The sequence below is a fragment of the Oncorhynchus masou genome, chromosome 7 (assembly GCF_036934945.1).
Source record: "Oncorhynchus masou masou isolate Uvic2021 chromosome 7, UVic_Omas_1.1, whole genome shotgun sequence".
Classification (NCBI taxonomy): domain Eukaryota; kingdom Metazoa; phylum Chordata; class Actinopteri; order Salmoniformes; family Salmonidae; genus Oncorhynchus; species Oncorhynchus masou.
The window spans coordinates 9,323,036-9,339,036 of NC_088218.1; the positions used below are offsets into that span (position 1 = coordinate 9,323,036).

Consider the following 16,001-nt stretch of genomic DNA (forward strand, 5'->3'; position numbering starts at 1 on the left):
CAAAACAGGTGGCTCACCTGCCCTGAATGATGGGTCTCCACTGAACTTATCTAGAACACTGCAGTCCATCTGGGTGTTTAACCTTCCGAAGTTCCCCCATGTCACCCTGCTCCTCTGGAAATTCCACTGGCTTCCAGTCGAAGCTCACATCCACTACAAGACAATGGTGTTTACTTACAGTGCAGCAAGAGGAACTGCCCCATCTCTACCTTCAGGCTCAAACCCTGTATCCCAACCCGAGCACTCAGTTCTGCCACCTCTGGTCTCAAGGCCGTCCCACTGCTACAGGAGGTCAAGCTCCATCTCAGCCCAGTCAAAGCACTTCTCTGTCCTGGCACCCCAATGGTGGCAACAGCTTCCCTCTGATGCCAGTGAAGCAGAGTCTCTGCCCATCAGCCCGAAATGGTCTGAAACACCTACGTCTTTAAAGAGTACCCCCCCCAAAAAAACACCCACAAATAATACAAATATTAATAATAATGTGACTGAGTAATTGAGGAGAAATGTATTTACTGTGATATGTGGTTGTCTCACCTGGCTATCTTAAGATGAATGTACTTAATGTGCTGGTGACATCACAGGGTCAGAGAGAACTCCTGACTGTAGTCATACGAAAACACTCCAGGCACTCATCCCATAAGAACCATTCATACTGTCAGTCTAATATGAAGAACTGAATACAACCATAAGAACCATTCATACTGTCAGATCTAATATGAAGAACTGAATCAGCCCATAAGAACCATTCATACTGTCAGATCTAATATGAAGAACTGAATACAACCATAAGAACCATTCATACTGTCAGATCTAATATGAAGAACTGAATACAACCATAAGAACCATTCATACTGTCAGATCTAATATGAAGAACTGAATACAACCATAAAAACAATTCATACTGTCAGATCTAATATGAAGAACTGAATACAACCATAAGAACCATTCATACTGTCAGATCTAATATGAAGACCTGAATACTAAAGAGAAGAAGAGGTTGACCAGTACATATTCATGTAACTTTATTTTTCATTGGCAGATCAATAAAGTTTGCTTCAATGCAGTTATCCAAACACATTCATGATCAGTAACTAAAATAACGAATCTAGTTTTAAAGACAATTAATAAACACACATATTCATTTCATACACTGTGTATCATTAAATAAAGTTGTAAAACATCCCCCCCCCAAACTAATGGTGAAAAGTGATCATCTCTATCTGATACATGTTAGGGGCGGAAGGTAGAATAGTGGTTCGAGCATTGGGTCAGTAACCAAAAGGTTGCTAAATCGAATCCCCGATCTGACAAGGTAAAAATCTGTTGTTCGGCCTCTGAACAAGACAGTTAACCCACTGTTCCTAGGCCATCATTGTAAATAAGAATTTGTTCTTAACTGACTTGCCTAGTTCAATAGAGGTTCAATAAAAAAAGTGTACACTTGCTCCTTCCCACAGAATACTGCAGAGGGACAACCTGGTCTCAGAGCAAAACGTATTATATATTACAAAAACGTCCGTGCCACTCCATTTAGTATGGATTTCACATGACTGGGCAGGGGCTCAGCCATGGGTGGGACTTGGGAGGGCATAGGCCCACTTGGGAGCCAGGCCCGGCGAATCAGAATGAGTTTTTCCCCTCAAAAGGTCTTGATTACAGATAGAAATACTACTCAGCCCCTCCCCCCACCACCTCAGACAATCCTGCAGGTGAAGAGGTCCTGGGCTGCCGTGGGTTACATGTGATCTGCAGTTGTGAGGCCGGTTGGATGTACTGCAAAATTCTCTAAAAGGACGTTAGAGGTGGCTAATGGTAGAGATATAAATATTGAGTTCTCTGGCAACAGCTCTGGTGGACATTCCTGCAGTCATCATGAGAATTGCACATTCCCTTAACTTGAGACATCTGTGATATTGTGTTGTGTGGCCTTTTATTGTCCCCCAGCACAAGGTGCACCTGTGTAATGACCATGCTGTTTTATCAGCATCTTGATATGCCACACCTGTCAGGTGGATGGATTATCTTGACAAAGGCTGAAATGCTCACGAACAGTAAATATAAACAAAGTTGTGCACAACATTTGAGAGACATTAGCTTTTGTGCTGGATCTTTTTATTTCAGCTCATGAAACCAACCCTTTACATGTTTAGTTTATATTGGAGGTCCAATGTAATGTAACCTAACATAGATTAGGGCCTAATTTATTTCAATTGACTGATTTCCTTATACAAACTGTAAATATTTGAAATTGTTACGTTTAGATTGTTGTTTAGTACAATACAACTTGAAGGACGTATCGTATGTTAAGAATTACAATTCGTATGTTATTTTACGCATTGTTATTCATACAATATGTTACGAACTTGTAATATGTATGGTATGTTACGAATTCCAATTTGTTGTTGCTGACGTTAGCTAGGTTAGGGGTGAGGGGTTTAAGATAGTTAAATGGGTTTAGGAGAAAGGGTAGCTAACATGCTAAGTAATAGCTAAAAAGTAGTAAGTAGTTGCCAAGTTGGTAATTAGCTAAAATGCTAAAGTCCTCCATGATGAGATTCAAACACTCAACCTTTGGCATGACGTTTGAGTTTACACGCCCACCCGTCCACAGAGCAGGAGTAAGGCTTCTCTCCTACGTGTAAACGTTGGTGTGTTTTTAAGCTGCCCAGTTGAAACTCTCCCTACAGACAGAGTCAGACCAGGCTGAGAGGGAAGCAGTACCACCCAGTCAATTGGCAGACTAGTGTTTGTTTTCAAAATGAGAAGAATAACAGAGGGTATTCAACACCAAGTGCAAATCTTTACAGTAGAAGCCAACAAAACACACCAAAACTGACAAGGTGCAAAGTAAAGAGGCTAAAATTCTATAACGCTCCCTTTCCTCTGCACAGTTCTCTCACAGTGAGAACCAATAGGATTACAATGTTCTACAGTGTTCTATGCTTTCTTCATTTGATCCAATTACAACTTCTTTTATGAGATGAGAATTAAGTGATGGAGTGACTTTATTCTTAGCTGGTCAGAGAACCGATGAGGCTTTTCTCCTTAACCTCACTAGGGTAGGGGTCACTATTTTCACCTCCGGATTAAAAGCGTTCCCAAAGTAAACTGCCTGCTACTCAGGACCAGAAGCTAGGAAATGCATACAATTAGTAGAATTGGAAAGACAACACTCCAAAGTTTCTAAAACGTAAAAAATATTGTCTGTGAGTATAACAGAACTGAAAAGGCAGGCAAAAACATGAGGAAATTCCATCCAGGAAGTGCCATTATTTTGAAATGGCTGTTTTTCCAATGAAAGCTTATCCACCATTTAAAGGGATAAGACCCAGATTCCGTTCCCGATGGCTAACACAAGATGTGAACAGTCTTAAACATTGTTTCAGGCTTGTATTCTGAAAAATGAGGGAGAATGACCACATTGAGTCAGTGGATAGTGGGATGTCACCAGAGCTGGGTCCTGCAGAGAGCACCTTTCTTGTTTTTCTTTTATATTGACGACGCTGTTGCCAGTTTAAATATTATCGATTATTTAGGCTAAAAACAACCTGAGGATTGATTATAAACATCGTTTTACATGTTTCTACAAACTTTACGGATACTATTTGGAATTTTCGTCTGCCTCGTGACCGCATTTGAGCCATTGGATTACAGAACAAAATGGAGGTTTCAAGATATAAAGAGGGACTTTATCGAACAAAATGAACATTTATTGTGTAACTGGGAGTCTTGTGAGTGCAACCATATGAAGATCATCATATTTCTGACTTTCGTGACTAGTCTACTTGGCTGGTAACTGTATGTAATGTTTTGTGTGCTGAGCGCCGTCCTCAGATAATCGCATGGTTTGCTTTCGCCTTAAAGCCTTTTAGAAATCTGACATGGCTAGATTAACAACAAGTTAAGCTTTATTTTGATGTATTACACTTGTGATTTCATGAAATTTAAATATTTTTAATAAGTAAATTTGAATTGGTAACTCTGCAATTTCACCGGATGTTGACCAGGTGGGACGCAACCGTCACAGGGACCCACATGAAGTTAATGTATACGTTGGTGTGTTTTTAAGTTGCACTGGTGAGAGAAACTCTTCCCACAGTCAGGGCAGACGTAAGGCTTCTCTCCTGTGTGTGTTCTCTGATGTACTTTTAGCTCATTTGATGTTTTAAAACATTTTCCACAGTCAGAGCAGGAATAAGGCTTCTCTCCTGTGTGTGTTCTCTGATGTACTTTTAGCTCAGTTGATGTTTTGAAGCATTTTACACATTCAGAGCAGGAGTAAGGCTTCTCTCCTGTATGTATGAGTTCATGTGATTTCAAGGTCCCCGATCGGGAGAAACGTTTTCCACAGAAAGAGCAGTAGTAAGGCTTCTCTCCTGTATGTATACGTTCATGTGATTTCAAGGTACCCAATAGGGAGAAATTCTTCCCACAATCAGAGCAGGAGTAAGGCTTCTCTCCTGTATGTATTAGTTGGTGTGCTTTTAAGTTGGTCTTTTGAGAGAATCTCTCCCCACAGTCAGGGCAGTAGTAAGGCTTTTCTCCTGTATGGATACGTTGGTGTGTTTTTAAGGTATCCAGTCGAGAGAAACTCACCCCACAGTCAGAGCAGATGAAAGGCTTCTCTCCTGTGTGTGTTCTCTGGTGAAGTTTTAGCACCGTTGATGTTTTGAAGCATTTTAAACAGTCAGAACAGGAGTAAGGCTTTTCTCCTGTATGTGTTCTCTGATGAACTTTTAGCTCAGTTGATGTTTTGAAGCACTTTACACAGTCAGAGCAGAAGTAAGGCTTCTCTGTTGTGTGTGCTTTCTGATGAACAGTTAGCCCAGTTGATGTATTGAAGAATTTTCCACAGTCAGAGCAGGAGTATGGCATCTCTCCTGTATGTATACGTTCATGTGATTTTAAGTTATCCGATCGGGAGAAACTTTTTCCACAGTCAGAGCAGGAGTACGGCTTCTCTCCTGTATGTATTTGTTGGTGTGCTTTTAAGTTGGTCTTTTGAGAGAATCTCTCCCCACAGTCAGGGCAGGAGTAAGGCTTCTCTCCCGTATGTATACGTTGGTGTGTTTTTAAGGTATCCAGTCGAGAGAAACTCGCCCCACAGTCAGAGCAGGAGTAAGGCTTCTCCCCTGTGTGTATTTTTAGGTGTATTTTTAGCTTTGAAAGAAATGGGAAAATCTCTTCACAATGTGGGCAGTGATGAGACCTCTTAGCTCTGTGATCTTCCTGCTGTTGATCTCTGAGTGTAGAGGATTTCTCAACATGGTATCCTGTGTGAACATCAAAAGAACCATCAGTCAAATGTATTTTATGAAGACCTTTTTACATCAGTAGTTGTCACAAAGTGCTTAACAGAAACCCAGCCTAAAATCCGCCAAAGAGCAAGCAACACAGGTGTAGAAGCTCAGTGGCCACAAAAAAACTCCCTATAAAGCAGGAACCTAGGAAGAAACTCAGAGAGGAACCAGGCTCAGAGTGTTGTCTCTCTGGCAGTAACGGGTGACAGGTAGCTTAGTGGTTAGAGCATTGGACTAGTAACCGAAAGGTTGCCCTTTACTTGAACCTTTATTTAACTAGACAAGTCAGTTCAGAACAATTCTTACTAACAATGGCGGCCTTCCGGGGTAACAGTGGGTTAACTGCCTTGATCAGGGGCAGAACGTCAGATTTTTACCTTGTCAGCTCAGGGATTCCATCCAGCAACCTTTAGGTTACTGGCCCAACACTCTAACCACTAGGCTACCTGCCGCCCCTTATATGAACTGTAACTCAGTAAAATCGTTGAAATACTTCACTCAATCCTGTTTTAAAAAGTCTCCCTGTGTGACATTCCTTGAGACCAACCAGAAATGTTTCCTTGGCCAAATAATACCAGATTTTCATAACAGCCAAACATGTTCTCTTGTTTCTATGTCACCAAATGTTGTGTGAGACAAAAGAGAAGGCTAGGTGAGCATCAATCACTAGTGCAGAAGACTGCAGGGGTGTAGTGCTGCAAGTGATGAGCCGCCACAATGGTGTTTGTTTAGTAAAGTCAGATCAATGTCTTGGACGATCACCTAATGATTAATTAGTAGTCCACATAACCAAATATTATAGCATAACATTACTGTTACAACACACAAAAAAACTAATTTCCTACGAGATTTTAGGATGGTTTACTGAATCGTCCCAAACTCAACAGCACTGCCATGAGGCAGAATGTGCTTTGATTAAAACAATATACAGGAAGTCTATATAATTTAACACCATCTGCTCTAATTTCTAAACAAATAGTAATTCAAGAAGATTTAAATGCATATTCCCATGGAATTGATTGAGATCAAACGATTGGGCAGCAGACGCAGCTTGGTCATTTCACTGGTAAACCGTGAAGAATTATACTTGGTGATTGAGGGTATTAAACATTTTCAACGTTTTTGAGACAATGTGTGGGCAAAGACAGGAGTTACAAGTTTAAATTGTTTTTGCTTCGCTGTGAAGTCTTGAGTTGTTCAGGGATGTGTGATGTCAGAATTACAGAATTCAACCTAGCAATAGACTGGTCATAACTTATGGAGGTCTAATATAGATAGAACCAGAATATAACTTATCTTTAAGATAGAACCAGTCTTCTCACTGATGCCATCTCTGGATCCTGCAGTGCAAACTGGGCTCCACTGTCACAATCAGGACCCAGTGACTGTGGGTTTGGAGTCAGTGTGGAAGGAGAGTGACAGGATTGGTTTGTCTTCACTGTTGATGTTACCGGCCTCAGACTTAATCTGAGTCGGTCTGTAGTAATAAAGACAAACGGACACAAAAGTTATTTTCTTGACAGTTCTGGCACTTGATTCTGTAAAAATATTTTCTATTTTTTCATGTTCAATTATCTCATTTCAGTCGATCGATCAGGTAGCTAATCCTTGACAAAACATTCACTCACGTTAGACACAAAGTACACATTTTAAATTGCACAACTTAAGTGCACTTAATCTATCGTAGATTCCCTAAATTCACATAAATGCATAAATGACTCAAGATCACAGTATGTTTCAGGCAGCACTATGTACTATTTTATGAATAACCTTGTCTTCACTATATTATTTCACTCACAAAAACCAATTGTATTTCCCGTTCACACCATATTAAGAATTATCAGGGGTCGTACAGTGGCAAGTCAAATTCAAGGACTTTCAGGCACTAATATTTATTTACTTGAAGCCCCGTGTGAAAACCCTGAATTATAGATAAATATAGAAACAACTGAATGTGTCTGAATATTAGTACACATGTAAAGAACTGATAATCACCACATTCAGCTTCAGAACTGTAGAGCAACTGAAATGTTCTCTCTCTGATGAGGCACTACCTGCACTGAAGTCCGTTGATGCAGACCTCCTATGGTATCATGGAGGTCCACAAACAAACCTTTAAGGTCCATGTCTGTCTAATTCTGTACTAAGAAAATAAACCAAGAAATCCCTATTAACTTCTACCACACCCTCCCCTTCCCCAAAAACCCTCCCACACCCCCCAATAAACTATATCAATAGATCCCTTTCTGTGTTTGCAAACATTGGGGTCTTTATCATGCTGAGACAATCCACCCCCAGATTATCCAGTTTATCAAAAACCATACCGACAGTAACATCTGTTACCCCCAACAACTCTGCTGCAGTTTACAAGATAACTTTAAACCTGGTATTTCTGCTTTACACAATCCAAGTTGTTGATAAGCTTACCTATGAATGCTATGAAGTAAATTGTATTCACTATTAAAGAATCCTTTGTCACAGCATATTTATGGGCACAAGATTTCTGAACAGGCCTCGAAACCATGTCAGGACAAGTAGAAAGACCAGTTCTGACAGTAGGTCCTCTTACTACGGGACCAGCCATGGAAGCTCCATCAGTCTGACAGTAGGTCCTCTTACTACGGGACCAGCCATGGAACCATGGAAGCTCCATCAGTCTGACAGTAGGTCCTCTTACTACAGGACCAGCCATGGAAGCTCCATCAGTCTGACAGTAGGTCCTCTTACTTCAGGACCACCATGGAAGCTCCATCAGTCTGACAGAACTACGGGACTCCATCAGCTCCATCTGACAGTAGGTCATCTTACTACGGGACCAACCATGGAAGCTCCATCAGTCTGAGAGTAGGTCCTCTTACTACGGGACCAGCCATGGAAGCTCCATCAGTCTGACAGTAGGTCATCTTACTACGGGACCAACCATGGAAGCTCCATCAGTCTGACAGTAGGTCATCTTACTACGGGACCAGCCATGGAAGCTCCATCAGTCTGACAGTAGGTCCTCTTACTACGGGACCAGCCATGGAAGCTCCATCAGTCTGACAGTAGGTCCATCAGTCTTACTTACTACGGGACCAGCCATGGAAGCTCCATCAGTCTGACAGTAGGTTCTCTTACTACGGGACCAGCCATGGAAGCTCCATCAGTCTGACAGTAGGTCCTCTTACTACAGGACCAGCCATGGAAGCTCCATCAGTCTGCACTGTAGTTCCACCAGTCTGTCTTACAGCCTCTGCATATGATACATCATGACGGATTCTATATCTCTGAGCATCTCTCTGCACCTGGCATCCACCAAATGCTGATCTATGTCCTCCACACAATTGCAACACTTAACTGTCACATTGCTCCAACATTCAGCGTAATCATGTTCCCCACCACACTTGGCACATCTTTTCACTCAACAGTTACATGTCCCATTCTTTGGCATTTAAAAACACTGATGAATCACCATTTCTGATCCAGTTTCAACTGTTCTGCTATGGAACCCTGACCTGTTCACCGGACATGCTACCTGTCCCAGGAACGGTAGAGAAACTCTCAATGAACGGCTATGAAAAGCCAACTGACATTTACTCCTGAGGTGACCTGTTGCACCCCCGACAACCACTGTGATTATTATTATTTGACCCTGCTGGTCATCTATGAACATTTGAACATCTTGGCATGGTTCTGTTATAATCTCCACCCCTCATAGCCTGGTTCCTCTCTAGGTTTCTTCCTAGGTTCTGGCCTTTCTTGGGAGTTTTTCCTCGCCACTGTGCTTCTACACCTGCATTGCTTGCTGTTTGGGGTTTTAGGCTGAGTTTCTGTACAGCACTTTGTGACATCAGCTGATGTAAGAAGGGCTTTAAAAATACATTTGATTGGTTGATTGATGAGGTTGGGTCAAAATCACTGACATTGAAGCGAAGGAATCCTATTATGTACCTTTCCAGACAAAACCTTCTAACACCTCAACAGCAACGATAAGCTTTCACTTTAACTTCTTTCCTACTGATCAACCTTTAGGCTTCACATGTTCTTTAACAATATCATCCATGGACATAGATATTGGGACCTCAGAGATTATTACTCCCTTCAATGTAGCATCAGCTCCAGGGTCATGGCTTCTGAGCTTTGTCCCATTATGATTTTCCAATTGAAGAATCTTCCCTTGCTGAACCTGACCAGCCCAGAGATATTAACAATCTACCACTTTCAATGTTTTATTTCACCTTTATTTAACCAGGTAGGCTAGTTCAGAACAAGTTCTAATTTACATGGCTGCGGCCCAGTTAAACTACACCTCTCTTTTTATGGCTTTGGTTCACCAGGGTGTGAATGAGGCCCTGTGGTCTCCTCAAACACCATCCCAACTTTCCACTTGGACACATTATTACTCTAGCTCCCTACCTTGGGCCTCTAGTTTCTATACTACATGCGCCCCTGCTTCCAGTATCATTATCTCTGTTCTTCCTGTCTTTCCACTACAGAACATTCACATACTAGGCCCTCATCCTCCCGCTCCATATCATCAGAACTGTCCCCCACATTGATCGCATTCCAGCACAGCTGTTTCTTCTCAAACTATCAATTTCCATTGTTTCAGGGGTGTCAAACTCATTCCATTGAGGGCCGAGTCTCCGCGGTTTTTATTTTTTTCCCCATTTCAATTAAAACCTAGATAATCAGATGAGAAGAGTTCCTTTCTAATTAGTGACCTTAATTCATTAATCAAGTACAATGGTGGAGCTAAAACCCGCAGACACTTGGTCATCCATGGAATGCGTTTGACAGGTGCTTCATCGCATTAATCGACGCCATTCCATGCAGTTGGCCTCTCTCTCCAAATGGTGAAGGTTAACTTCAGTTAGCTTCCTCCATTTTGACACTCCATCACACAGCCTCATGTCGCCATTTCACCACGAATAAAATCCTGGAAAACGACCCAAACCGTTCCCGCCATTTGACTTGCTTCGTCCGAACCATCCTTTTCTCGCGAGCTTTCATTAACGAAACAGTGCATGTAAACTCGCGAGAACAGGATGGTTCGGACGAGGCTGTATTCCAGCTCATTAACAACATTTTACACAAAACCAGGGGAAAAAAAACAAGTAAAAACGACCTCAAATAAGTGGAATCTTTATGAAATTACTTTGACGAAATTATGTACATACACTCCGATAAACCCAAAGTCTCGTTATGTGACTTGTAAAATATGTTTTAAACACGTTAAACACTCACTCGGTTTGACCCCAAAATAACACATTCAATTAAAACCATTACCAAACGTGATAATACCTTGACTGATTTGTTACTTATCGTATTATATATTATCTCGACATTAGCAAGTTTAAACATGCTATTACATACCTACAATGATAAATTTGAAACAGACACAACCACTATCGACAAAACAACACAGTTCTGTCGTTTCGACCCGGAACTTCCTGTTCCCCAATACGACGTGTCTATCAGCGTCATCTTGTTCTCTGGTGTACTGACATTTGCACAAATAAAAGGTGTCTGCCTCCACCTACTGTAAAGTTAGTAAACTGTAGAAGAAAATACATTTCCTATGTGGAAAAGGGGAGGGGGAACAACGACATCAAAACAAAATACCTAAATAGATAAATAACATCAACTCGTTCAGTCACAGTCCTATTCAAATCACATCCCTACACAGTCTCATGGGCCTCGTAGGGAGGAACATCTTCAGTCAGTATTCCCTGCAATCAGTGGTGTAAAGTACTTAAGTACAAATATTTAAGTGCCACATCAAGCGCTGCTGCTCCAGTTTCAACTGTTCTGCCTTATTATTATTCAACCATGCTGGTCATTTATGAACATTTGAACATCTTGGCCATGTTCTGTTATAATCTCATCCCGGCACAGCCAGAAGAGGACTGGCCACCCCACATAGCCTGGTTCCTCACTAGGTTTCTTCAAAGGTTTTGGCCTTTCTAGGGAGTTTTTCCACCATGCTTCTACACCTGCATTGCTTGCTGCTGGGTTTTAGGCTGGGTTTCTGTACAGCACTTTGAGATATCAGCTGATGTACGAAGGGCTATATAAATACATTTGATTTGATTTGATCAGTAGTTTTGGGGTATCTGTACTTTACTTTTGATATTTTTTGACAACTTCTACTTTTACTCCACTACATTCCTAAAGAAAATTATGTACTTTCAAGACCCAAAAGTTCTCGTTACATTTTGAATGATTAGCAGGACAGGAAAAGATTTAAAATTGCGCATCCCTACTGCATCTGATTTGGCGGACTCACCAAACACAGTACTGTATTTGTTAATTATGGATGTGAACTTAAATTCAATCTGGTGTGCCAGAGTGCGCTTGGGCTTTCGTAAATTCTAGCTTGCTAGCTACTTTCAGCACAAATGAGAGAACTCTGACCATTTTACTCGCCTTAGCAGAATTGGTTTGGCTGTGTTCATGTTATCCAGAGCATTGGTGACTTTAACTGTGCTTCAGGCAACAATTTAAAAACGCTTTTTTTGCCGACGCTTACTGACACCGGCCGTATTCAAGGGGTGTTGAGCGTTTGTTTTTCATCAATTATTCTGCCCTCTGGCACTCAGACGAGAGTGGTCTGAAATCGGTGCATATAGCCAGAGCAAATTTAGGAACGCAGGCTATGTCTGAGTGCTGGAGTGTGCCCCTTACAGGTTAGGATAATTAAAGTGGCAGGTTAGGTGAATTACCATGGCAGGTTAGGAGACTGAGGTTAGGGTTAGGAAAAGGGTGAGGTATTTGTTTACCATGCAGGTTAGGATAATTAACTTGGCAGGTTAGGTGAATTACCGTGGTAGGTTAGGAGACTGAGGTTAAGGTTAGGAAAAGGGTTAGGGTTAGCTACAATGTAACAGATGTCAACAACTGTTGTCCCAAAGCAAAAGAAACGGCCACGGACCAATGGGGAGGATCAATTGGTGTAAACTTGATATCATTAAACACCCAATATCAGAGAACGCCCCTAATTGCAGTCTGCAATTACACCTTTTTCGGATCAAGGGGCCAAGCTTCCAGTCAATAAGCATGCTTTCCACTGTGCTCAGAGGGCATTTTCGGTACTGCAGTTCAGCTGAAGCACGGCCCAATTCCCATTGACGGCCCCATAGCGAAGTCACGTATTCTCATCAAGTCTGTAAACAAAACATCCTTTGAATTACTCAAGTAAATGCCATAGTCAGATTTTTTCCCCCATCACTCACAGCCAAGGTTAACCATTTCAGGTTCATGATATGAGGTGGGTGAGACTATATCACATGCAGATGCTGAAGGGAAAACACACCTCTTGATCTGCGTGTTTATAATGTAGGTCAAGGAGCAGCCTCGTCTCATAGACCAGACGTAACATAGTAAATATAAATCACAGACTCTCAAAATAGTGTGATATGTTACATTATGGTTCCATAAGACAGATGGTTACTTAATAAATGGAATTTGGTGGTGCTGTACTGTAACAGCGAGCTGAGCCAGTTGAAAGTATTGACAACAGTGACATATTGTTGGTGACTGTGTGCTCCTTCATTAGTTTTGTGTTTATTATTATTTTACTTCTGGTACCCTCCTACCTGAGAGGCATGAGGCCTGTGTGGCGTTGCACTGTTAAAATCATCCCAGTGTGGAGATGAAACACCTGTGTGTTACAAAGCCACATGCTCTGTCCTCTCTGCTCTACCTTGGTGTTTTAATGTACAGAGATAATACTAATACAGAGAGATAATACAGAGATAATACTAATACAGAGAGAACCACTAATACAGTGAAGAGAACATGCTTGAGATAACCACTGCTCTACCTATGTTTTAATGTGGATAATACAGAGATAATACTTTGAACCATTGGACATGCATTTTCCATTATTGTGTTTATCACTTCAGTTCCTTAAATGTTAAATTTAAAGCATATACAGGGCATCCCTAGACTTTTTCCACATTTTGTTGCGTAACAGCCTTATTCGAAAATTGATTAAATGCATTTTTCACCCCTCATCAATATACACACAATACCCCATAATGACAAAGTGAATTTAGCAAATTTATAAAATGCATCAAATTTATTTAGCAAATTTATAACAATGAACACCTTATTTGCATAAGTATTCAGACCCTTTCCTCAGACTCAAAATTGAGCTCAAGTGCATCCTGTTTCCATTGATCATCCTTGAGATGTTTCTACAACTTGACTGGAGTCCACTTGTGGTAAATTTAAATGATTGGACATGATTGGAAAATGAACACACCTGTCTATATAAGGTCCCACAGTTGACATTGCAAGTCAGAGCAAAAAAACAAGTAATGAGGTCGAAGAAATTGTCCGTCGAGCTCCGAGACAAGTTTGTGGCGAGGCACAGTTCTGGGGAAGAATACCAATACATTTCTCAAATCTCTGTTGGCTGGGCTCCACGCTTGTGCCGTCAAACTCCTGCCCCACGTTGGGCGCAAACCTTTTAAGGGCACCCGAGTGGCTATCTAAGAAACTGCATCTCAGTGCAAGAGACATCACTACAGTCCCTGGTTCGAATCCAGTCTGAATCACATCCTGCCATGATTGTGAGTCCCATAGGGAAGCTCACATTGGCCCAGCATTGTTCGGGTTTGGCCAGGGTCGGCCGTCATTGTCAATAAGAATATGTTCTTAAATGACTTGAATTGTTAAATAATGATTCAGTTAAAAAGTGGGATGCATGCCAGCAAAGCCACTACACAACACAATACTAAACAATACATTAATTGCACAATAACGGTGCCCACAAACTGTTAGGGCCTACATAAAGCTGACCCAACAGCATAGTCCCAACAACTTATCACTGCTACACCTGGCTATCAGCGGAGCCTCGTCTGGCAACGAAAAAGTTCATTCATCCTCATTTCCTGCTTTTAAAATGTACTGCTTTTAAAGTACCATGGCTGACTTACTTAAACAAATGTGGTTTCTACAGGCAATTGAGATGTACAAACTATGGCATAAGTGGACGACAAGCAGATAAGATGCAATCCATAATTTTTATTAAGACATTAATGAGCGAGCTAGGCCGGACGTAGTCAATATAACTATTTGTTCAGCACTTTTGAAATGCACAGCAACAGAATTCAGAACATGGGCCGTTCTTACAGTGTTCTCCCTGTACGCCAAGTCAGAACCGTAGAATAAATTAAGGAGCATATAAGCAGACAATGAAAGCTCTTACAATATTCAATGATTACATTTCTCAAAAACATGTTATAGGTTTCATGTCAACCACCAAGTCAGAACAGTAGGCAAAATTAAGAGGTGAAACAAGACCAAAATATTAGGGTGAGGCACATGGGCTACTAACATCTTACTACACAACATACACTTGGTATTACTTTCTTAGCTACAGTATACACATCTCCCTGGCATGTTACATCATTTATGCAGAAGCATTCAAGACATTTTTGGACTCACCTTGTTGTGCTGTGCTCACTTGAACAGGAAGGTGGCGCGGCAGTCCTTCGTGGGTTTATTTTGTCATCAAACTTCATCAAAGTCTGGCATTCTCTGGATTTGTGGTGCTTCAAGACAACTGGGAACTCAGGAAAAAAATGATGACGTCAGTGATCTTCAGGTCGTAGCTGTAGAAAGAGGCCCGAGTCCCCAATTTACAATTCCGAGTTGGATGAAAGTTCAAAATGTATTTTCCCAGTCGTAGCTTGCTATTCCCTGAGTTCCCAGTTGTCTTGAACTCACTCAATTCAGATTTTCCAGTACCGAGGTAAGTTGTTTTGTGCGCGTCACAAATCAAGCTTCATTGACAGCACGGCCAATGTTGAATGTTTACAATTTTAAACTAGGAAAAAGGCCCCTTAATCTTAGACTTGGGACCACACAGCAACTCCACTGAATAGTAGGCTAATGATTGCTTTGCAATGCTTGCAGTTAGCCACTGATTCCTTCCAAACCACTCATTGTTGAATTTGCAATTTGATGTTTATGTCCAATGGCCGATGAGCACCGATACGTTTTATCTATAATTTCTCATTATTTCTCTTCATATGACAAAGATTAAAAAGGATTTGCCAGTAGATTGTCAACTTGATTCATGATGATGACTGCTAGCTCAGATTTTGAAAGTATTATGTTGACATGATCAGTCCAATCAAAGCGACTGTAGATATCACATGGTTTGATGTTATTTTATCTGTGGACAATGACCTTGATCCCTTTTGGATGGGCACTTCAAATGTAACTCTCTCGCAGCACCCAAGGGGCTTGAATTTTCAAGTTCTACCCTAAGACTTGGCAGTGACGGATTGTCCCCATGAATGACAGAACACTGAGCCAATCATGGCGCAAAGCTCCGTATTTTCTTCTAGCTTGCCCCAGCTCCACTGAAGGCTGAAGACCTGCATTTTGGAGCTGCCTTACTCATGAATACAAAATAGACCATGTTTCTATGCAGCTTTATTAATAACTCAATTATATGATTTATACATTGCTTGTAAACAAATAATTTATTTCACTGTTTTATCGCTAAAGCTGTGGGGCTCAAAACAGGTGGCTCACCTGCCCTGAATGATGGGTCTCCACTGAACTTATCTGGAACACTGCAGTCCGTCTGGGTGTTTCACCTTCCCAAGTTTCCCCATGTCACCCTGCTCCTCTGTAAATTCCACTGGCTTCCAGTCGAAGCTCACATCCACTACAAGACAATGGTGTTTACTTACGGTGCAG

At 41.3% G+C, this 16,001-nt stretch overlaps 1 protein-coding gene across 1 annotated transcript; it reads right to left on the reverse strand.

The window, feature by feature from the left end:
• Positions 1-991: 991 nt before the first annotated feature.
• Positions 992-6,359, reverse strand: LOC135542957 (gastrula zinc finger protein XlCGF26.1-like). The gene is made up of 2 exons (XM_064970084.1): positions 6,332-6,359; positions 992-5,273 (listed from the first exon to the last, which is right to left on the reverse strand). The coding sequence occupies exons 1-2, from the start codon at positions 6,357-6,359 to the stop codon at positions 4,042-4,044; spliced, it is 1,260 nt and encodes a 419-aa protein (XP_064826156.1). The 3' UTR covers positions 992-4,041.
• Between the last annotated feature and the right edge of the window lie 9,642 nt (positions 6,360-16,001).